Source organism: Lycium barbarum, chromosome 4 (genome assembly GCF_019175385.1).
Source record: "Lycium barbarum isolate Lr01 chromosome 4, ASM1917538v2, whole genome shotgun sequence".
In the NCBI taxonomy this organism is placed as follows: Eukaryota; Viridiplantae; Streptophyta; class Magnoliopsida; order Solanales; family Solanaceae; genus Lycium; species Lycium barbarum.
The window spans coordinates 41,807,097-41,829,666 of record NC_083340.1 but is presented as its reverse complement, the minus strand read 5'-3'; the positions used below and the strand labels follow the sequence as shown (position 1 = coordinate 41,829,666).

The window sequence follows — 22,570 nt, the reverse complement described above, 5'->3', positions numbered from 1 at the left end:
ACCAAACCGACTAAATAAATCAATATTTACTTGGGCCTTTAGTCGATTTTAAAAAAGAAATCCATGAATTCAAACTCACGTATTCAAAGAAACAACTATATGAGATTTACTTAGATTTATTTTTTATATTTCTTATAAACTTTATTCACTTAATTAAAATCATAAATCCTAGACATTTTCTCTATAATGCAAGAAACTATAGCTACCAGTCTACCACAATAAAAGGGTAATAACGGATTTTTATTTGGAAAATGATAGAAAATTTTCTCCTAATTATAGGTAAAAGAGAAATACCCTTAATTTTCTTAAAAATCGATAATCGACCCAAACCGAACCAAACCGACTACAACCAAACCAATGGATATTTAATATATTTGGTTTGGTTTGGTTTTAATAATTTTAAAAACCGACTAGATTGGTTTGGTTTTAGTTTTAACTCAAGACCAACCCATGAACACCCCTACCCCTATAGATGGGATTGGGTAGAATACCAAAGCAGTTATCCCACCAACCAAACATAGGATAATTTCAATCCCATTGGACTAATAATCCCGTCTCATGCTATCCATCCTACCAAACGACCCTAAGTGTTAATAATTCTACTTCTACATAGTTCAGGAGTGATAAACGCATGCAAAGAATAAGTGTATAATTGAAAATTCAGCTATAGTGGATATTTATGCCTTTTCCCTTTTTATAATTAAAAGGGAGTTAGTTGCAATTTTACTCGAATTTTAATTGTTATAACTTATCATTTTGATTTTAGGAAAAAGTATGAAGGAAGAGAAAAAAAAATGCCAACAACCTTTTTTTGTTAATATAATAACGTGAAACAAGATTCCTAACTTGAGAAAACAATGTTAACATTCTAAACCTATATTCACAGTGAAGGGAAAAGAATTTGTATTATTTCTTCCGGTGATTCTTTAAATAAAAAGATATTCTCGTACTAGTACTAGAGATGCCAAAAAAGGTCATTAGCATTCATGTTCCTTGTGGAAAAGGTAAAGTAAAAGAAGAAGTAAAAAAAGAAAAAAAAGAAAAAAAAAAGAGAAAAACAAAATATATATTTAGTAACTGAGATAAAAAGAAAAGAAAAACATAAATATATATATATTTAGTAACTGCTATATTATAAAAATATTGTTTACATTTAAAGAGAGTGAAACACACTCTTATTGCCACATCATCACTTAAAGAGTGTTACTATGCAAAGAATAAGTGTATAATTTAAAGTTCAGCTATAGTCTAGAGGTATTTATGCCTTTTCCCTTTTTGAAATAAAAGGGAGGCAGTTGCAATTTACTCGAATTATAATTTCTAACTTATCATTTTGATTTTATGAATTTGGGAAAAAGTATGACGGAGGAGAAACAAGAATAACATCAACATTTTAAACTTCTTTAATTTTTAATTAACGTAATAATGTGAAAATAGAATTCCTAATTTCACAACACACTAACAATGTTAACATTTTAAACCTTTATTCAGAACTAAAAAAGAAAAAGCAAAAAGATCATTGTTTGACAACATGGAATTTCTAATTTAAAAAGAAAAAGCAAAATAATCTATATTATTTTCTTCTGATGATTCTTTAAATAAAAAATTATTCTCATACTAATACAAGATGAAAGTAGAGTGATAGACAAGAAAAAGAGTATTTAAAATTTCTCCTTATGATTCCTAAATTTAAAGTCGAGTAGAATCTAGTACTTTTTCCTTCCCGTAATCATGCTTTCATGTGAGGTATTAAGTATACACTCATAAAAATATTGATATAATTTTGTACTAATAAAGTGATTCTTTACTTGGTCAGCTCAAAGTCTCAATCTCCTTTGAAAGCTAATGATGTATTTTTAAGGGAAAATGCATAAAAACACCCTCAAACTTATCCTGAATTATCAGTAACACACTTATACTTTGCCTGAATTATTTTGATCTGGAATATAGCCCCACCTTACTTTTTTTAGGCTACAACAGTGAAAAGAAAAGGAACAATCACAAACTGATCATCTTCTTCCTCAGCTGACATCGTTGGGGGAGAGAGATAACCCTTTATCTTTAAAGACCTCATATTAAATAATTATAAATTTGCACATACTAATGATATTGGAAGTTGATCTATCTTAAATATTTGAACAACCATTGATACTGGTTGTGGGGTAACTTTCCTTCTTACTCTTTTAGAAAATGTTGCTAATGACAGAAGTTTTATTAGCTGGTATTTGTCGATATTTTTACTTCTATAATTTTTTGTTGCAGACATATAATGCCTCCTTCAAAATATTATCTTTTCTCCATTTTGGGTCTTTTACTTACTAGTTACTTTCCTTCTTTATTGTTGCTACATCTTTTAGGTGTTCCATTTGATGATCTTTTTTATGAACAAGCCATTATTTCATGGAAGAAACATTAAAACTTTAAAATTAAATTAAAAACTAGTGAAAACTGAATTCTCAAAAGCATTCAATGAAATTAAAAAGAGAAGAGTTCTTATAACATTAATTTATTTGAAAATAAAAATAAATTCTTCTTTGACTTTCAAATATATATATATATATATATATATATATATATATATATATATATATATATATATATATATATATATATATATATATATATATATATATATATTATGATTTAGTTTTTAGGAGTTCGTAGAGAATGTCGAACTACTTCTTCAATAACTTAATGTCACAAAAAGCGATTTTTTTTAAAAGTAATTATAAATTTAATTTTAATATTAGTATTGAGTTGGGGCTTAGCACGCGCCGGGTGACACTAGTATATATAATAAAAAAGAAAAAAGAAATTTGACAAACTAGTGAAAATTAGAAAATAGGAACATGCTTTTTACTCTTATGAAAAGAAAAACTATAGTATAAAATAGTAGGTACTAAACTTGTACACAACACACTTGATGTTAAAATGCACATCTCTATATATACTAGACAACTTCTTCATGGTAGTAGTCATCCAGATCCAAGATTTATAACATAGAGAAAAAACCAAACAATCTTGATTGAACAATGGAGAACAAGTATGATCAATTCAAAGGACAACCTCGTCTTTCCAAGTTTGTTGTCCCACAGGGGTACAATTTAAGGTTGAAGCCTGACCTTGTCACCTGCAAATTCACTGGTTGTGTTGACATCTCTGTTGATGTTGTCTCTGACACCAAATTCATTGTCCTCAATGCTACTGAATTATGTGTTGACCCCAAGTCTCTTCACTTCAAATCTTCAACCAAGGTGACTTTTCTTGATTAACCCTTTTCAAGATTGAGCCTTTTTTGAACAACAAGTAGTTTGAACAACAATTAGTCTGATATGTTATCCTTTGTTGTTTGTTCTTTTCAATTAACAAGGCGCTTTTATTGATTGACCCTTTTCAAGATTCAACATTTTTTTTACCAACAAGTAGTTTGATATGTTATCTTTTGTTGTTTGTTGTTTGTTCTTGATTTTATTATTAGCTTTTTGCTTTGGTTACTGTTTTATTTGTTGTTGTGCTTTTCTTGATTGACCCTTGAGCATTTCTTCACCAACAAGTAGTTTGATATGTGATCCTTTGTTGTTTGTTCACTTCAAATCTTCAAACAAGGTGCTTTTCTTGATTAATCCTTTTTCAAGATTAAGCCTTTTTTGACCAACAAGTAGTTTGATATGTTATCTTTTGTTGTTTGTTCTTCAATGATATTATTACCTGTTGTTTCCTTTACTTTTGTTACTGTTTTATTTATTATTGCTATTGTTCTCTTCAAATCTTCAAACGAGGTGCTTTTCTTGATTGACCCTTTTTTGACCAACAAGTAGTTTGATATATTATCCTTTGTTGTTTGTTGTTTGTTGTTTGTTCTTCGATTTTATTATAGCCTGTTGTTTTGTTTGCTTCGGTCCTCACTTGTGGGATCGAAATAAATGTTAATAGGTTTATAGGCTAAATGAGCTCTCCCACCTATCAAACTAGTCTTTTGGGTTGGGCTCTCCTGTTTGGTATATAACAGTGGTATCAGCGCCAGTCGATCCACACATAGTGCCGCGACTCGAAGTGGTGGCCTGCATGCTAGGAGTGGTTGCTCTATAACATTCGGTTATCGTTTTATTGGTTGTTGCTACTGTCTCTACTATTCTTAGCATGGCTTCTTTAGTACTGTATTTCCTCTTCATACTTGATTTTGATATGCTTTACATGAGCCGAGGGTCCATCCGAAACAACCTCTCTACCTTTAGGGGTAAGGCCGCGTACACACTAACATTTCCCATACCCCACTTGTGGGATTATACTGGGTATGTTGTCGTTTTTCTTGTTGTTTGTTTTATTGAACACATGTCTTTTTGTGTGTTATAGGTATTTGAAGCGTTGGAGGTGGGGTTGATTGAAGAGGATGAGATAGTGGTGGTGGAGTTTGGAGAAAGTTTGCCACTTGGTGTTGGAGTTCTGAGTATGGCCTTTGAAGGAACGCTCAATGACAGGATGAAAGGGTTTTACAGAAGGTATTAAGTTTTTCCCATGTTTGGACAGAATAATGAAACATTTTTTTAATTTTTTTTTTGTTATTGGGTTTGTTTTGAGAGAATTTGTTTCTTTTCTATTGTAGTGATGATTTGATTATGTTTTTCCAAGTACTAGTCTCTCGGTACGTGGCGTTGCACGTATACGCCGAATCATAGAATCTAGGATTATCTTGTTTATGCGTTTTGAAGACCCCATTGGTCTTTAATTCTAGTTAATGCACTTATAAGAACATGACAATCCCCCGTATGGAGCCACCGTCATTTCGTCTAGCATGTACTCTCAGGTCACCACCACTTGTTATCGTGGAATTCGGATGAAGAATCACCCTTACGAGGTCAACAAACTTATACTAATGCTAGGACTTGTCACAAGCTAATTCAGAAATGAAAGGAGTATTCAACTTCACAAAAGATTATTTTTTGGTGTTATCTTATATATTTAAAACAGACCTTTATCTGGGTGTTATAATATATTAGGCTGATAATTGATTAAGTCAAGATATCATTGGAAGGGTAATACCTGCTTCCATAAGCTCAGTCTGGAAGGTGATAACGTCCAAATCTACTCCTCAAAGAGAAAGTGTACACGGTCATCGCAATATAATTTACTCAACTATGAGCCGGGATCGAATCCACAAGGAACAATATAAAGATGATTTAAACAAATAAGGAATTATACCAACTAAGCTAAGCCAAACACTTTTTCAATATTTGATTTTTGGTTTAACTACTAACAAAGATAAAACTAACTAGAAAGCGGGTCAAACGATCAATGGCCACAAGTATGGATACAAACGGAATTACGCTCAAGTAACGATCCAATGTATTTCACGATTTACAACTAAGAGTGAGTTCATGCTAATTAGATAATGATCTCTAAAATCTCATCAAAAGTCTCTCGACCAAATCAATGAATTTTAGTCTGAGCTTTCTCAAGCCTTAGAGTGTGATATTAAGCACAATCAATATAATCTCAAGTAACTTTCCTATCTGTAGCTCAAGTTATTAGATGAGATTTAATGACCCAAATTCTTGTTAATTAATCTTTCCTAGCCTCAATCTTCCTCTCTCGAGCTCAAATCGAAGTAAATGGACTGGTCTTAGGGTTAGCTAATTCCTTAAGAAACATTAAAGAACAAGATTAATTAAAACAACAAAGACCCACTTCAATAAAAATAAAAATCATTTAATACATAAGCATAACAAGAGATTTCATCCAACTTTGCAAATCAATATTTTCATAAACAAGATTAAAGTGATGGAATAAAATTCTACACACTTAGATATGTAGTACAAAGCAAGGAATTGAAGAAAGGATTAAGAAATTTATCATTAAAGTGATCTATTCTTCTCCTCCAATGGTGTGGTTGATGAACCCTAGCTCTCCAAGACTTGTATGAAATGGCCAAAGATGAAAAATAATGCCTTCAAATCTTGATTTTATAGTCCCAAAATTTTCCCGCTCAAAATTAGACCAAAACAGCTCCTGATTTTTGTTTTTTGCAAATCTATTCCATTTTTGCATAACGCCATTTCTTCAATTTGGCCTCTTTTTTACTTTATTTTTCACTTGGTTTCTTCTAAAGCTCTTCTCAATCATATGAACTATAAAATGGAAGTAAACGACATTAAATGCAATATTTTTCTCAATCAAAACATAGCAACAATCTATGATTAAAAAAAGAAATAAGTTGGTAAAATATCAACTTATCAAACCTCCAAACTTAAACTATTGCTTGTCCTCAAGCAAATCAAATCATACAATTTCCTTCAAAGGACTCCATTCAAACGTAAACCAACATCATACCAAGTCAAAAAGGTCTACTTTAAGCACAAACACATACTTTGATTGGTACCAACAATTAATCCAAAACATATGAATTACCAACTTCTTTTCAAAAATTTCATTTTCATTTCAAGTGCTCAAACACCAAGTTAATCAAAGCAGTAATCAAGTCATGACACTAAAGTTTCAAAATTTGCCTCATCATCACAAAACAACTTTCTCTTGTTCATTCCTCTCAATTGGAAAACGGAACAAATTCACAACTCAAATTCTCATGTGCCCTCACAATCAAAAGAGAATCCCAACTCGCAAAATGCAATTTAAAACACAAATGAGATATCAAATGGAAAGAATTTAACTCTCTCTCTCTCTCTCTCTCAAAGATGTTCAAATGCACACAAGTACTACCATAAGCTTGCCCTTCATGTATTTTTCCACTAATGTAGACACACTTGGTTCAAAATCAATTAGGACTTAAAGAGTTCTAATGTAGGCTTTTGGTTAAGGTAGGAGTATAATTTGGAAATAGTGACTCAAAAACCTCCCCAAGCATTACAATTTTCAACAATCAAAGCATACTTCCTTTAAAACTTTTCCACCATTTTCTTCATCTTTTCATTTCACCACCTAGTCTTCCCATTATTCACAACTCTTGCTTCTTCCTTCATTTTTCTTCATTCTTTTTGTTGTTGTTTGTTCTGTTTTTTTTTTCTTTTCATTTTCACCTTTCAAGCAACTTTCACATCACACTTTACCAACCATCACCTCCAAATTTAGGTTTTTAGCCTATGTTTGCACTTTCAACGCACTTAAGGAGATAGGGTACCAAAAGATGGATCACTGCAGAACGGGGTAAAGCTTGTAACATGGTTGTCAAAGAAAAGGTTAAAGGCTCAAAAGGGGTTGACTAGGGAAAATATGCAAGGGTAGGAAAATTAAGGCACAAAAATAGTCCAAGAAAGGCCTATTATCATTTTTCAAACCAAGTGTAGTCTAGGATTTCGCCTTGAAACTCATTCAGGGCAAGTTCTAGACCACAAATAATGCAAAAGAACTCACAAATAAACCTCACCACACGTGACACATGAAAACTCAAGTAGAATATGTATTCAAGAACCAATTGAAACAAATGAACTCAAAAAGTCACTCATAGCCTAAAGAAACTAATTAGTGAAAATAAGAGCAAAAAATTGAGTCTAAAAGTCACAACAAAAATCCTTACTTCAATTATTTTTTTTCTTTTCAAAAATCAAGAATTCATATGACAAGGTTTAAATATGTTGGTATCAAGCAAGCCATAATTGACCAAGGAGCAAAAATCACATCCCAACACTATTTCTACAACTAAACTACAAAAAACTAAAGAAGCTAGTAATTAAAAAAAAAATCATTATAATATAAATATCATAAAAAAAATTACCAAAATAAAATCAATCTACCAAATTATCATCCATCTTGACATATCACACCCCATCACAAAAATATCTATCAAAATAAAGCTTTCCCCAACTTAAACTGTTCATTTGTTCAAGACCCACCAAAATCTCATTCAAGCAAATCAACAAACATATTGTGGGCACTTCTAAGCTTCATGAAAATGGCGAACATTGGGTAATCAAGACTTCCCAAATTTGTAGTTAAAGCAGCCCATACAAATCATTCAACCAACCTCCTCAAATTCCCACACAAAAATTTCAAAATCAAGCAAGAATCTAGCCCCACATTTTCGGCTCAAATATGAAATTCATGCTCTAAAAACAAGTTCAACTTATACAATTCATGAATCTCATACCAAAGATGAAGAGGAGAAGAACAATGTAACCATGAAAGATCAAAGTGAAAGATCATACCTGGAGCAAGAATGAGGCAGCAGCAGAAAAAAAAAATCGTTTGGTTGCTGGCTGTTTGCGTAGAGCTGTTGTTCTTTTGTCCCTTTGTGTGCGTTTTTGTATGTGTTTGTGTGCTTGATGTTAAGTGGTATTTTAAACCAAGGGGAAAATAAACTAAATGGGCAGGGAGTTTTGTGTGAATGAAAACACAGGAGTAAAGGTTTTCATTTGTGAGAGGGCTTTAGAAAACTTTAGCCTAAAACTTACTTGACCCAAAATGAACAACAAACCTTAAAATCTTGTCATCTCAATTCCAGAAATTATGAAACTCCGTAGAATGATATGAAATAATAAGAGAAAATTATCTAAAATCTAAAATTACATAATTGAACTAAAAATTAAGAAAATATGGGTTACCTCGTATAAAGTGCCGCATTTAATGTTGTGGCACGACGTATGTTAACTTTACCACTTTTCTCTCAACTTAGAAGATATGAATTTTCGCCCCAACTTTGAATCAAGATTACAATGACGCTCATAGGGAGGTGATAGAAAAGCAAAGAGGTCAACTCTCGGGTATCGTATTTTTACACTTTTTGGCCCTTAAGTGAGGAATGTCATTTTGTCTTCTTGGCATAGCAAATTTCAAAATGAAAACGCTTTCTTCTTCATTTTCAAAATTCTCCATAGGCTCGGTTAGTTCAACTTCCATATCATCAACTAAGCACAATGTTGAAAAATGGTTGGAATGTGGTCCAATGCGCTTCAATTTCAAATTCGCTCCATTTTTTACACCCTGACCCAAAAATGAACTAGAGTCTTTAAAAACCATTTCATGAACTTTTTTATGCAACTCTAGTATCATTTCTTCAATCTCGACATCTTGCATTATTTTTGGATTGGTGGGTTGACAATTCACCATTAGCTCTTGAAAATCAATCTTGACCTCTTCTTCAATTGAAGTCATCTCAAAATTGCATTCCATGGCTCTTTGATATTGAGCATCACATGCCTCAATCTTTGCATTCAATCGGCCTCCAATTTCCGGATAGCAATTTCAAGTAGCTCCACTTCTTGACTTTGCTTAACATACATTTTTAGAAATTCTTCCATCATTAGTGAAATGCCTTCACAGTGATCCCCATAGGCTCCAAGTTGTTGAGCTCGAGTCATAAGCCAATCTTGGCTCACAATTTCCATTTCTTTATGGTGAGAGTCATTAAAAGCTTGTAAAAATCCACCCTCGGAGAAATTCATGTTTTGGCCACCTTCAACACCCTCAAGTTGGTGAGCATTATGAGTCTCAACCAATAATTTCATTTGATCCTCCAAGGTGTGAATAGCTTCGTCATTGCAACTAATTGCTTGACTCAAGTCATTAAGTGCTTCCCTCAAGTCCTAGAGGTCTAAGTTCAACTTTTCCTCTTTTTCAAGAATGGTCTCCAGCATGAGCATTATGCTCTCATTTTGAGCATTTGAAACTTCTTTCACTTCCATATCCCTATTGTCAACAAAATCAAAAGTAGAATCGTCATAGTGGGGGTTCGGGGAAGGGAAGGACAAATAAGCACAATTATCCCAATGACGTCCAAATGCACTCCTCAAAGAGAAAGTGTACACAGTCGTTGCAATATAATTTACCCAATTATGAGTCGGGGTCGAATCCACAGAGAACAATATAAAGACAATTTAAACAAGTAAGGAATTATCACCAACTAAGCTAAGCCAAACACTTTTTCAATATTTAATTTTTGGTTTAGGAACTAACAAAGATAAAACTAACTAGAAAGCGAGTAAAATGATCAATGGCCACAAGTATGGATACAAAGGGAATTACGCTCAAGTAACGATCCAATGTATTTCACGATTTTACAACTAAGAGTGAGTTTATGCTAATTAGATAATGATCTCTAAAATCTCATCAAAAGTCTCTCAACCAAATCAATGAATATCACTCTAAGCTTTCTCAAGCCTTAGAATGTGATATTAAGCACAATCAATATAATCTTAAGTAACTTTCCTATATGTAGCTCAAGTTATTAGGTGAGATTTAATGACCCAAATTCTTGTTAATTAATCTTTCTCAACCTCAATCTTCCTCTCTCGAGCTCAAATCGAAGTAAATGGACGAGTCTTAGGGTTAGTTAATCTTTTAAGAAATATTAAAGAACAAGATTAATTAAAACAACAAGGACCCACTTCAATAGAAATAAAAATTATTCAATACATAAACATAATAAGAGATTTCATCCAACTTTGCAAATGAATATTTTCATAAATAAGATTAAAGTGATGGAATAAAACTCTACACACTTAGATACACAGTACAAAGCAAAGAATTGAAGAAAGAGTTAAGAAATTTATCATTAAAGTGCTCCATTCTTCTCCTCCAATGGTGTGGTTGATGAACCCTATGTCACGACCCAACCCCGTAGGCTGTGACTAGTGCCCGATCTGGGCACCCGAACCCATCTATCAAATATTATCTCAAATTCTATCAACTCATTCTAGTATATGGCGGAAGCCGACAAGACTTTATTTCAAATTTAGGTAATTTCCAGAAATTTCGGCAGAGTTTCCTTTGTTTTACGGACTATCCAATATACCCTGCACGCAGAAAATACCAACAAGAGCCACACAGGGCTAACCAAGCAATATATAAACATATGCGGACCGGCCGCCTCGGCGTATAGGATCGCCCAAACAACATATGCGGACCGGCCGCCTCGGCGTATGGGATCGCCCAAACGACATGTACATACATCCATACAGAAAGACCCTAACCCACAAACATGTCCACAAACCTCTAAACAGACCGACAGAATCATATGACGGGACAGGGCCCCGCCGTACCCATGAACGAATATATACAAATGCACTAATAAATATATATACCAAAAGTATAAGCTCCGGAAAGAGAGGAGCACTCCGAATAGCAGAAAGGGTGTCCTAAACAGGTGGATCACCAGGCTGTGCGTCTGTACCTGCGGGCATGAAACGCAGCCCCCGGAGAAGGGGGTCAGTACGAAATATGTACTGAGTATGCAAAGCAGAAGGTACAGAAATAAATCTGAATAATAATCGAATCAGATATATAGAAAATAATACATATCAAAATGTTTATTTCCAAAGTATAAATTATGCATAGGGCACTGGAAAATGTGGTCGCCCGCCTGTCGATGGCGCCACAACACAGCATAACACCAGAAAGTTTCAAATCTCCGAATCCCCGTCACACATCACAACACAGCATAACGCCAAACACAGCATAACGCCAAACATAAGTGGAACCCGGCCCTCGAGCGAGGAGCACGGTGAACCATAAACACAGCATAACACCGGAATGTATCAAAAAGCGCACGACAACAGAACCGGCCCGGGAACCGGCGAACGATATCATAGGGCACGAGCGGAGTAGTGAGGAATCATATGCATAAAATCATTATCATAAATCCAAAAGATAAGTAAAATAGTCATATTTGAAATCGGAACAATAATTACAACATTTTCTTCCCAAAGTTACCGAAATTACATAAAGGGCGTCGCGGGACCCACGGACGAGTATAGACCCGAACTGAGCCCGCCTATGAAAAACATACTCATTTTATATCATACAAACTCCTACGAAATTTCGAAGCAATCCGAGCTTTTCTGAGGAAGTTATGGGCGTTTGAACTTTTGGAATCGCTAAAGAACGAGCTTTGAAACCAAAAATCAACTTTCATGAAATCTTTACAAATTATAAACTCCGAGGATAAAAGGATCAATGTTATGGCATATGCGCCCAAGAATACCAAGGAAACAAATACGAATCATAGACAAGCTCGGATTTGCGAGAATAGAGTTTCCTAGAGGCTCGTATCATGGCCTACTTTAACTAAGGCATGCCAAAAGAAAGGTTACTTTACATACCTCGTACGCACTCCAAGCGAACCAATCTAAAGCTAATCCAAATCTACGCCTCGGGCTCCCCAAGGTCTACAAATACGCCAACGAATACCAAACATTAGCTAAGGGCACTTAAGCCATTCATTCCAACTATTCATTAAATTTTACAGAAAATTCGGCAGCATTTCCCCTATAAATAGGCCATCCCGAGAATTTAACTCGCTCAAAATCAACAACAACAACAACAACAACAACAACCAACCTAGCAACATCGATAATCAATTCGAAAGGCAAAATAACAATAGTAACTTTCTTTTACATCATTCAACAACTTTCCAACTATTCGTTTCAACGGCTTACATTCAAGCCACAATATAGCTCATACATTCAATTGTCAACCCGAATTCTTACCAACAACATTCAAGAACTTTCTAAACAATTTACATAATTTTTCCAACAATCCAATAATTTAATCCAATGTGGCCGAAAACAGCCCCAAACCGAGAGCAACCCCCTATGCCACACTTCTCAACTTCTATTCATGATTTGTGTCAACAATCCACAATGTAACGATATAATTCTCATAAATATACAAATTACGTCAAACGCACAATAAGTCTCAAATCAGTCCGCAACAATTCACCATATCATTTTGGGACATTAAACTCTCATTTCCAACATAAAAGTCATCACAACAACCATTAAAACGCTAAGCGACATTAGTGTTCTTTGGCATATAGCATGACCCATATTCATCTATCACTACACATATACATATATTGATGATTCTTAGCCATCCTACACACTACAACAATTTAACTCGCTGCAAGGAATTTATTCAACACCCAATCAAAATACCCATTTACACGGCTAACTTCAAACCCACCATATCTCACAAATTTCACCCATATTAACATACTGCAACAAGCATATAACACTCACAACTCATAAAACAAGAGAAATTCTTACCTTTCTTCTTCAATCCCACAAATAGTTAGGGTTTGTGATCTTGCCAAACGGATGATTTGATCGCCCCAACAACACTTCCACACTACTTAGGGACCTCAAAATAGTGGGTTTACACCAAAGAAATAATTTTGGGATGGCTTGAATTGGATTTGGTTTTTTTTTTGTTCTTGGCCGTGTGGTTGAAGTTGTTCTTCAACTTCTTGCTCTTTTTTTTTTTTTTTGATGGAATGGTAGAAAAGATGACTACTTGGTCATCTTTTGTGCTTATATGAATATTGTCCAAGTGTCCATGGCCCACACATGGGGTGGACCAATTAAAATTGGCCACACAATGTGTGGGACCAATTCCCATTTACATGGCCACCAAGGAATTTTTTTTTTTTTTGCACAACATTTTAATTCCAATTTTATGAATTGTAGTCCCAATTTTCCCTAAGTGTTCAATGCCATCAATTTCATACATGACTTATATCTCAAATTAAAATCAAATGGTCAAAAGTCCCGACTTCAAATCCCGGAATAATCTTGGCCTTAAATTATCATAGTTAATCCGGGTTGTTCCAATGTATAAAAATACGGGACGTAACACCCTAGCTCTCCAAGACTTTTATGAAATGGCCAAAGATGAAAAATAATGCCTTCAAATCTCGCTTTTGTAGTCCAAAAATTTTCCCACTCAAAATTAGACCAAAACAACCCTGATTTTTGTTTTTTGCAAATCTATCTCCTTTTTGCAAAATTGGGTAGTTTTTGTCATTTCTTCAATTTGGTCTCTTTTTGACTTTATTTTTTACTTGGTTTCTTCTAAAGCTTTTCTCAATCATATAAACCTATAAAATGGAAGTAAACAATATTAAATGCACTATTTTTTCTCAATAAAAACATAGCAACAATCTAAGATTAAAGGAGAAATAAGTTGGTACAATACCAACTTATGAGAAGGTATGTTGGCAAGTCGCCTAAGTAACTCTGTCGTGGCCTAACTCTATTAGTTCTATAATGTAGCCTGTTGACTAGGCAGCTAGTATATCAATCCAACATGTTTCTTCCCTATCAGTTGGTAGTAGTCCTTTCGTGATCTTAGCTGACAGAAAAACAAGATAGGAAAACGTTGCACTTTTCTTTACGTATACTTCATTGTGATTGTGAGTGTGCTATCTGTAGATCGCTTAACGGTCTTGATTGGCTTTTTGCAGTACCTACGAACATAACATGGCTGTTACCCAATTTGAACCAGCTGATGCCAGGCGGTGCTTTCCGTGCTGGGATGAACCTGCTTGGAAGGTATTGTCAGCACATGGCCATCTTTGGTATTTTCACGTGTGCACTTTTCTCTTTGTTTATCTACTCCGTAATCTTAATTGCCATTGACAGCAGCTGTTCGTTAGATATTCATCATACGTCAGCTATCAGTGAGACAAAACACACATGAACGTGATCTAATAACTTCTTTTCTTTTTTTATTCTTTGTTAAGTATTTTATTTGTTCCTTACAAAATTTAGTTCTTCTAGTTTTGTTAGGAATCAGGTTTTATTTTTCCTTCGTCTTACTTGGTATGAATAATCCAGGCCACCTTTAAGATTACACTTGAAGTACCATCGGAACTGGTGGCTCTCTCTAACATGACAGTTGAAGAAGAAAAAGTGACGGGGAATCTTAAAACAGTTCATTATCAAGAGTCTCCAATCATGTCTACATACTTGGTGGCATTTGTGGTTGGCTTGTTCGACTATGTTGAGGATCATACATCTGATGGTACATATTCTGGTATTAGTGAATTTGTCTCTGACCATTTCCTGTCAGTAAATTAACATCACTTTGTGCAGGAATTCCTGTTCGAGTATACTGTCAGGTAGGAAAGGCAAATCAAGGGAACTTCGCATTACACGTTGCTGTCAAAACGCTGCCCCTCTTCAAAGAGTATGCTTCACTTTGTCTAAATATGTTTTTGTCCTTTTATTTATGGAAAAAGGAACTAATGAAGAACAGGGATCATGGAAGCCTTAGTTTCTAAATATTTGTATTGATAATGTACCGTTATTCCAGTTCAAGTTTCTTTTTTGGTTTGGTGAGGGAGGGTGGGTGGGGGTTCTAGACAAGTGCTTGAAAATATACTCTAATTTGCGGACTAAAATACTTGCAGGTACTTTGGTGCACCATATTCACTACCCAAATTGGACATGATTGCCATTCCTGATTTTGCTGCGGGCGCGATGGAAAATTATGGTCTAGTTACATGCCGAGAAACAGCATTGCTTTATGATGATAAGCATTCGTTTGCTGCTAACAAGCAGAGGGTAATATATATTTGTTGGAACTTGGTTGGCTTCTTATGATATGTGGTATTAAACTGACTTATTTCTATCTTGCACCTGTTGAATAAAATTTGGGTTTTCTTCAGGTTGCTACTGTGGTGACTCATGAGCTTGCTCATCAGTGGTTTGGCAATCTTGTAACAATGGAATGGTGGACACATCTATGGCTGAATGAGGGTTTTGCAACATGGGTATGCTACTTTTATTTGAAGTATATGCTTTTGTTCATTGACTGGGTCGCAAAGCTGTTCATTCTAATTCTCTGGTCGGCATTCAGGTGAGTTATTTGGCGACTGATAGCTTGTTCCCAGAATGGAAGATCTGGACTCAGTTTCTTGAAGAGGCCACTGAGGGACTTCGTCTAGATGGGCTTGCAGAATCCCACCCCATTGAGGTGTGAAGCAACTTCTGATCTGGTTCTTGTATTGTGCTAAATGCAAGATGCAATTTTTTGTTTATTCTCCAATTTTTGACATCTTTAATTGTGCTACCTTTAGAGTTTATACAAATCTTATTTTGTCTTACCAGGTTGACATCAATCATGCCGGAGAAATTGATGAAATTTTTTATGCAATTAGTTATAGAAAAGGTGCATCTGTCCTCCGGATGTTACAGAGCTATCTTGGACCTGAAAGTTTCCAGGTTTGCATTTCCATTGTTTACTATATTAACATTCTTTTCCATTATCTTCATTTCAACCCTTTTTTGCTTTATTTCTCTCCTCCCATCTGTTGTGCTATTATTGACATATACTAGTTACCTAGTCTGATGAAAAAAAAAAAAGGATATACAGTTACCTGACAAACACTTGTGTGTCAGAAGCTGGAGATGGAAAGTGGGATGGTGGAATTAGAAGAACTATACCATTCAGTGCGACGACCTTTTTTAATATGCTATCTTCCCTTACTAGTGAGGCTTGCAAAGTATTGTTAGTAGAAAATTTTGACAGACTTCTCTACTGAGTTACACTAAAACTTCGCTCACCCTTAATTATTACTCCGTCCCATTTTATGAGAAGACCTTTGACATGTCAGGCAAATACACACACATATATGTATATAATATGTGTGTGTGAAGTACCAAATGTATCCTGGTGAGGGTTCCACATCTTTTTTCATTTTCTGTCTCCTTCTATATAAATGGATGAACTTTTATGCCAAGGGGTTAAATGGGGATGATAAGATTAAATAATTTCCAAAAAGAATATGATGTCATTCTTTTTGGGAGGACAATGTGTCACATAAAATGGAATAGAGGAAGTATTATATATAAGGCCTTCTCAGAATGGTTGTGACCTTACTGTGGGGGTTAATTGTTATTTTTGTAATGAAATCGCATTAGTCTAGATTTTGTGATGAAAGGATACTCGTATCTTCCAATGTTAATTGCCTAGTAAAAAAATAGTCCTTTCTCTTTTCTATATTCATGAACTTGATAAAATGGTTTATCTTTGTGACTGAAAATTTAATGGGCATCATGATGATTGAACGAATACTGCCGTTGACCATCATTCTTAAAGCAGCAGCCATTAATTTGTCAAAAGAGAAACCACGCTACTCATTGACCACCCATCATAAATATATGTCCTAAATTTTCTTTCCAGAATATCGTGTAGCTGTTGCTTGCTTGTATGGACTAATGAATTTGTCTCTTGTAATATTTCATCATACAAGAGGGCACTTGCTTCATACATAAAAAGATATGCTTGCTCAAATGCGAAGACAGAGGATTTGTGGTCTGTCCTTCAGGAGGAGTCTGGTGAACCTGTGAACAAGTTGATGAACTCCTGGACAAAGCAAATGGGTTACCCAGTTGTCTCTGTCAAGATTAAAGACCAAAAGCAGGAGTGTGAGCAGGTTATCTTGTTTCTAACCTATGTATTCGGTTTCTCTCCCACTCAATAATTTCCATTACCCAAGTCTAGTCTTCTCCATACTATGAGCTCTTAAGACTCCTTTCAGACTTGATAAGACTTGTGTTTCTATGCAACAGACACAATTTTTACTAAGTGGTTCTCATGGTGATGGGCAATGGATAGTTCCGTTAACAGTCTGTTGGGTCTCTTATGAAGCTCGTAAAAGCTTCTTAATGCAAGGAAAGTCAGAAGCCCTTGATGTATTAGGCTCTTCTTCGTCTAAAGGAAAACCTTGGATAAAAGTTAATGTGGACCAGACAGGTTTTTATAGAGTTAAATATGATGATGAGCTATCAGCTAGACTCAGATGTGCTATAGAGAGCAAGTGCTTGTCAACAAATGACAAATACGGTAATTACTGCATTTTTGTATTTTTTTTTTTGATGAAATAATGTGTTTCATTGAAAGGCATCAAGAAGATGCAAAGTTACAGGAGGCTAATTACAAAAGAACAAAAGTGTAGGAAAACATTGTTCGCCCCAAAACAATGTCTCAATCAAGAACTAAAGTGCTAATAAAATCCAAAAACTGTACTGGACTAGTTACTAGGGACAACATTGTCCAACAAAAGAGATTCACTACACATTTAGCTTTAAGAGAACAACTTGGAGTTGAGATGCCATCAAAACACCTTATGTTTCTCTCATTCCAAAGACTCCAACAAACAACAGTAGGGATCATCAACCAAGTTTTTGATGGTCTCATCAACTCTCCAAAGGCTCCAACTCACATATGCCTCTCTAAGATTCTGAGGCATCACCCAACTTAATCCAAAAATATTGAAAACCATGCTCCAAAGATTAAAAGCTACTGGACAGTGAAGAAGTAAATAGTTGACTGTTTCCAGCGGACACTTGCAAAAATAGCATTGTTGACCAGTTCACGTTCTTTCCTGTTAAGATTGTCTATTGTAGGGATGGCATTGTTGAGCACTATCCAGATGAAGCACTGAACATTAGGAGGTAATTTGGTCCTCCAAATCAATTTCCATGGCCAAGAGTCAATAACCAAACCTTGGTTGCCAAGCTGCTTATAGCATTCTTTAACTGAGAAGATTCCTTTACTGCCCCATCTTATTCTGTCTAAAGTACTAGCATTATGCTGAATGTTTCCACCTTGAATGGCAATTCCAGCAGGCCGTCTAACTCCCAATCTTGAGGGTGTCTTCTGAAGTGCACATCCCAGAAGTTGTTGCTTCTATTTTGGGCTATTGAGGTCTTGTCCAGTGCCATATTGAATAACCCAGGGTAATCTTCCTTTAAAGTGTAGTTGCCTATCCACCTATCTTCCCAAAATTTCACATGATCTCCATTGCCAGGCTTGAAATAGACCTTTTGGAAGAATTCATTGCCAAGTTTGCCGATATATTTCCAAAGCCCAACTCCATAGGGAGCATTAGATATTTGGGCCTCATGAATTGATTTGACCACCTCTTTCCAGAGGCTCGGTTATTCTGTGCCATATCTCCAAAGCCACTTCATTGATAAGCTTTTGTTGTAAGCAGACAGATCTCTTACCCCCAACCCCCTTCACACTTTGGTTTTAGAACTGTGTCCCACTCTGTTAACATTATTTGTATTAAACAGTTAAAATTGACTGCTGATGGGATTGTGTTTTCCTGAACAGGCATTTTGGATGATTCATATGCCTTATCTATGGCGTGTCATCAGTCTTTGTCATCTTTGCTTGCCCTGATGGCTTCTTTCAGGGAGGAGCTCGACTACACTGTTCTATCAAATCTAATAAGCGTAATTTGACTACTTCTCTGACCTCTTTTAGGTATTAGTGTGGTCAGTCCAAAAATAACTATTCTCCATTCTTCGTGTAGATAAGTTACAAAGTTTCAAGAATTGCAGCTGATGCTGTTCCTGACTTGCAAAATCACATAAAGTTGTTTTTCATCAATCTTTTCCAATTATCTGTAGAGTATGTTACTTCTTTTTTGAAAGTACAATGTACATTACTGTATCTTTGTATTTTTGGTCGTCGCATCTAAAGATGCGGTCATGTGAATTCCCACATTAAAGTTCAAGGGGGAAAGAAGACCTGAGCTCTGGGGTGATGGAAGCAGTGTAAAAGAAAGAGAAAAAGGCACATAGTTGCAATGATTTCTACTCGGTATGTTATAAGCATAGATAGATGAACATCTAATAGCTAAATCTATTGGATATAGCAGAGAGCAACATAAATCAGAACAAAATTATACCTACTCTGGCTTTCTTGACATTCATGGGTCAACCTATGATGAGAAAATCAATTTCTATTCTCTGAGGGTAGTTCTTGACAAAAGATGACTTAGAACTTCTTGCATCTTGTTATCTTTTGTCTAGTAGCTCTATTGCTAAGTTAGGAGGACTTGGGAGCTGTTAATAAGCACTGAAATCAATTTAGAGATAATAATTTGTTTCTAATTAGATATCTTTTGCTTATCCCATAAAAAAATATATCTGCTGCCAGTAACGCCTTAGAAAAGAATGAATGGGTAAACTAGTGTATTACAAATTCGTCATGTTTACCCTTTATTCATCACTAATAGAAGAATTTTGTGAGAATGAAACTTGTTCATTAACCTGGAAGAGAGGGATTTTGGTCTGCGGGTCCTGGTTGACCATTAATCTCATTTTTCCAGTGTGGCAACAAAATGTTTGCTTCTAATTGGACTTCCCTTTTATCAACAGGAGACTTGGTTGGGATCCTAAACAAGGGGAAAGCCACCTAGATGCCTTGTTGAGAGGGGAACTTCTGAATGCTCTGGATGCCTTTGGACATGATGAAACAATAAATGAAGCAATCAGGCGCTTCCACATATTTTTGGAAGACAGAAACACAGCTGTTCTTCCTCCTGACTTGAGAAGGGTTACAACATTTGATTATATTACAACTCAAAAGTGATTTCTTCTTTACCTTACACAGATTGTGATCCTTCCTTCCGTCTGCAGGCTGTTTATGTAGCTGTGATGCAAAGGGTGACTGAATCAGATAGATCAGGGTTTGAAGCTCTTTTAAGAGTTTACAGAGAGACTGACCTCAGCCAGGAAAAGACACGAATTTTAGGTGAAGTTATCTATCAATTCATGCACAATGTGACATTACATGTTTTTGTTATCCCCAACCAATAAGTGCATTCTCTTGTTCTATAGGTGCATTGGCATCTTGTAAGGACCCTGAGATTATCCTTGAAGTCCTCAACTTCTTGTTATGTTCTGAGGTATTCATGATTTTTAGGGAGCACTGGGTTATCTTTCTCCCTCCCTCTCTCTCTCTCACACATGCAGGGGAGAGAGAGAGAGAGAGAGAGAGAGATCATGTATTTTTTTTTTGTTGACAAAATGTTCTGAGAGTATTCTATGGCTTGGAAATTTTCAGGTACGGAGCCAAGATTGTGTTTTCGGTCTTGCAGTTAGCCTTGAAGGCCGTGAAACTGCTTGGAAATGGTTGCAAGTGAGTACTCCCTTTCCTAGAAATATTTCATTCTTCGAGTTATTTGTATTACTACTTTCAAATAAGATACCTTGAAAAAGTGCTCGTAGTAAATTGTATTAAACTGTAACTTGTAAAGACGTAGGCTGTAAGAGTAAGGAATTCATGTTAGTTCAAAGTGCAATGATTTCGTTAGGAGGTAGTGCAGCATGTTCTTATAATATTACTAATATAGGAAAGCGCAACATGTTCATATGAAATAACTAGCACAAAATGCCACATTTCATAACTGATAGATTGCTCAGGAAGATGCAATGAGACATACATTCTTGATTGAATAACCTTTTTTTTTAGTGCCAACAAAGTGCATGTCCTCCATGAGAAACACTACTCAGTGAGGGGACCGGGGCGCTAGTTATTTTCTTTCTTCTAACCGTAAGTGGTTCTCCCTGGCTACGAGGCCTCACGCGGGTAGAGTTTAATTGTACTTGCAAGTTTCCCCGCAAAAAGATCTTGTGAAGTGTCTCTCTGGTATTGGGAGAACTTCAAGCCCTCTGCTTGAGAAATAAGCATTCACAACACTAAGACTTCAAATTGTTTGAATACAGGATAAATGGGATAGTATCCACAAGACTTACGGCTCTGGATTCCTATTGACCCGCTTCATCAGTGCAACAGTGTCACCGGTTTGTTTCTGCTCTCTTGCCATCTTTTCTTAAGAATTTGCATGTGGTTGCTTACATTGTACGACAACATTTTCCAAAAGTTGTATCTGTTGCTTCTGCCTTGTAATGAAATCACAAGAATGGAAAGCAGATTAACGGATTACTCCATTACATATTGTCTTTGATCTTTTTGGCTCAATCTTTCTTTTCTTCAGTTCTCGTCCTATGAGAAAGCACAAGAGGTTGAAGAGTTTTTTGCTAGCCGTACCAAGCCGTATATTGCAAGGACGTTGAAGCAAAGCATCGAGAGGGTTCACATTAATGCAAACTGGGTTCAGAGCATTCAAAAAGAAGATAATCTTACCGAGGCAGTGACGGAGCTAGCATACAAGAAATACCATTTTAAAAAGTATAACCATTTTAAAAAATTATTTTTCTTCATATTTTCTTGCTTTATTTGTTTTTCTTATTTTAACCCAACCATGGTGAAGAAGTGGGAGGAGGGCGTGAAGAAGAAGAAGGGGTCAGGGGTTGTGCAAAAATAAGTTTCTTTAATTTAAAAAGATTTTTTTTTTGTAATTTACTATACTCGCTACTTTTTCTATTATTATTATTTTCTACCACATCAGCTTTTTGTGTGATATTAGTTCATCCGATTAGTTGGAGTACGAACTCGACTTTTCACGACAAGTTTAGGGTGCAATCCATGTCTTTTCCCTCCTAATTTCAAAAAACATGAGCAATGTTAATTGTTAACATTCTAAACCTTTATTCATGCTGAAGGGAAAAGGCCATTGTTTGACAACATAAAATTCCTACTTTAAAAAGAAAAAAACATTATCATACTAGTACTAGATAAAAAGCATAGTGTGATGAAACAAAGAAGAAATAATTTATTTTTTCCCCTATGATTCTTAAACTAAAAGTGTAGTCGAATTTGGTTCTCTTTTCTTAACACGAAAGGTAGGTATCGATATCAGTGATGTCTTCTCTTAAAAATAGTTGTAATTTGATGGTAAAACAATACATTTATATTCCCTGCTTAATATAACAAAAGTTGTTTTCATGGGTAAAAACTAATGTTCCTGACTTAAACATTATATTTTTCCTCTTTCATTTTCCTTTTGTTTTTTTAATCTTTGTTTTTTTCCTTGAAAACTAATTCCAAAATATTTTGAAATGTTTCGCAGGTTGTTCTTATCTTTTTGTTTGGTGTATAAAGAAATTATATCGTAAATATGAGTCATAGTAGAGCTCCTTAT

The 22,570-nt window shown here is 35.2% G+C and overlaps 1 protein-coding gene and 1 long non-coding RNA gene across 3 annotated transcripts; one reads left to right on the top strand and one right to left on the bottom strand.

Moving 5' to 3' along the window:
- The first annotated feature begins 2,920 nt into the window (after positions 1–2,920).
- LOC132635940 (aminopeptidase M1-like) lies at positions 2,921–21,868 on the top strand. Of its 2 annotated transcripts, none has more exons than XM_060352561.1 (19): positions 2,921–3,254; positions 4,354–4,499; positions 14,189–14,276; positions 14,562–14,748; positions 14,820–14,913; positions 15,137–15,290; positions 15,395–15,499; positions 15,586–15,702; positions 15,837–15,950; positions 16,982–17,164; positions 17,301–17,574; positions 18,850–18,971; positions 19,052–19,149; positions 19,902–20,079; positions 20,163–20,277; positions 20,364–20,431; positions 20,590–20,664; positions 21,252–21,329; positions 21,524–21,868. In XM_060352561.1, exons 1-19 carry the CDS (start codon positions 3,033–3,035, stop codon positions 21,851–21,853), a joined length of 2,748 nt encoding a protein of 915 aa, XP_060208544.1. In that variant the 5' UTR covers positions 2,921–3,032; the 3' UTR covers positions 21,854–21,868. The 2 variants fall into 2 exon arrangements, with proteins under 2 accessions (XP_060208544.1, XP_060208545.1); XM_060352562.1 differs by lacking the exon at positions 2,921–3,254 and adding an exon at positions 3,562–3,606.
- On the bottom strand, positions 10,783–13,684 carry LOC132635943 (uncharacterized). The gene is made up of 3 exons (XR_009580862.1): positions 12,993–13,684; positions 12,048–12,113; positions 10,783–11,119 (listed from the first exon to the last, which is right to left on the bottom strand). It is a non-coding gene; the product is annotated as an uncharacterized LOC132635943 (long non-coding RNA).
- Positions 21,869–22,570: the final 702 nt, after the last annotated feature.

Excerpts from the sequence above, each read along its gene's own strand:
- LOC132635940 (XM_060352561.1), top strand. The coding sequence starts at position 3,033 with ATGGAGAACAAGTATGATCAATTCAAAGGACAACCTCGTCTTTCCAAG. Across the intron at positions 15,500-15,585 it reads ATGAGGGTTTTGCAACATGG|GTGAGTTATTTGGCGACTGA; the intron begins GTATGCTACTTT and ends GTCGGCATTCAG. Across the intron at positions 20,432-20,589 it reads ACTTCTTGTTATGTTCTGAG|GTACGGAGCCAAGATTGTGT; the intron begins GTATTCATGATT and ends GGAAATTTTCAG.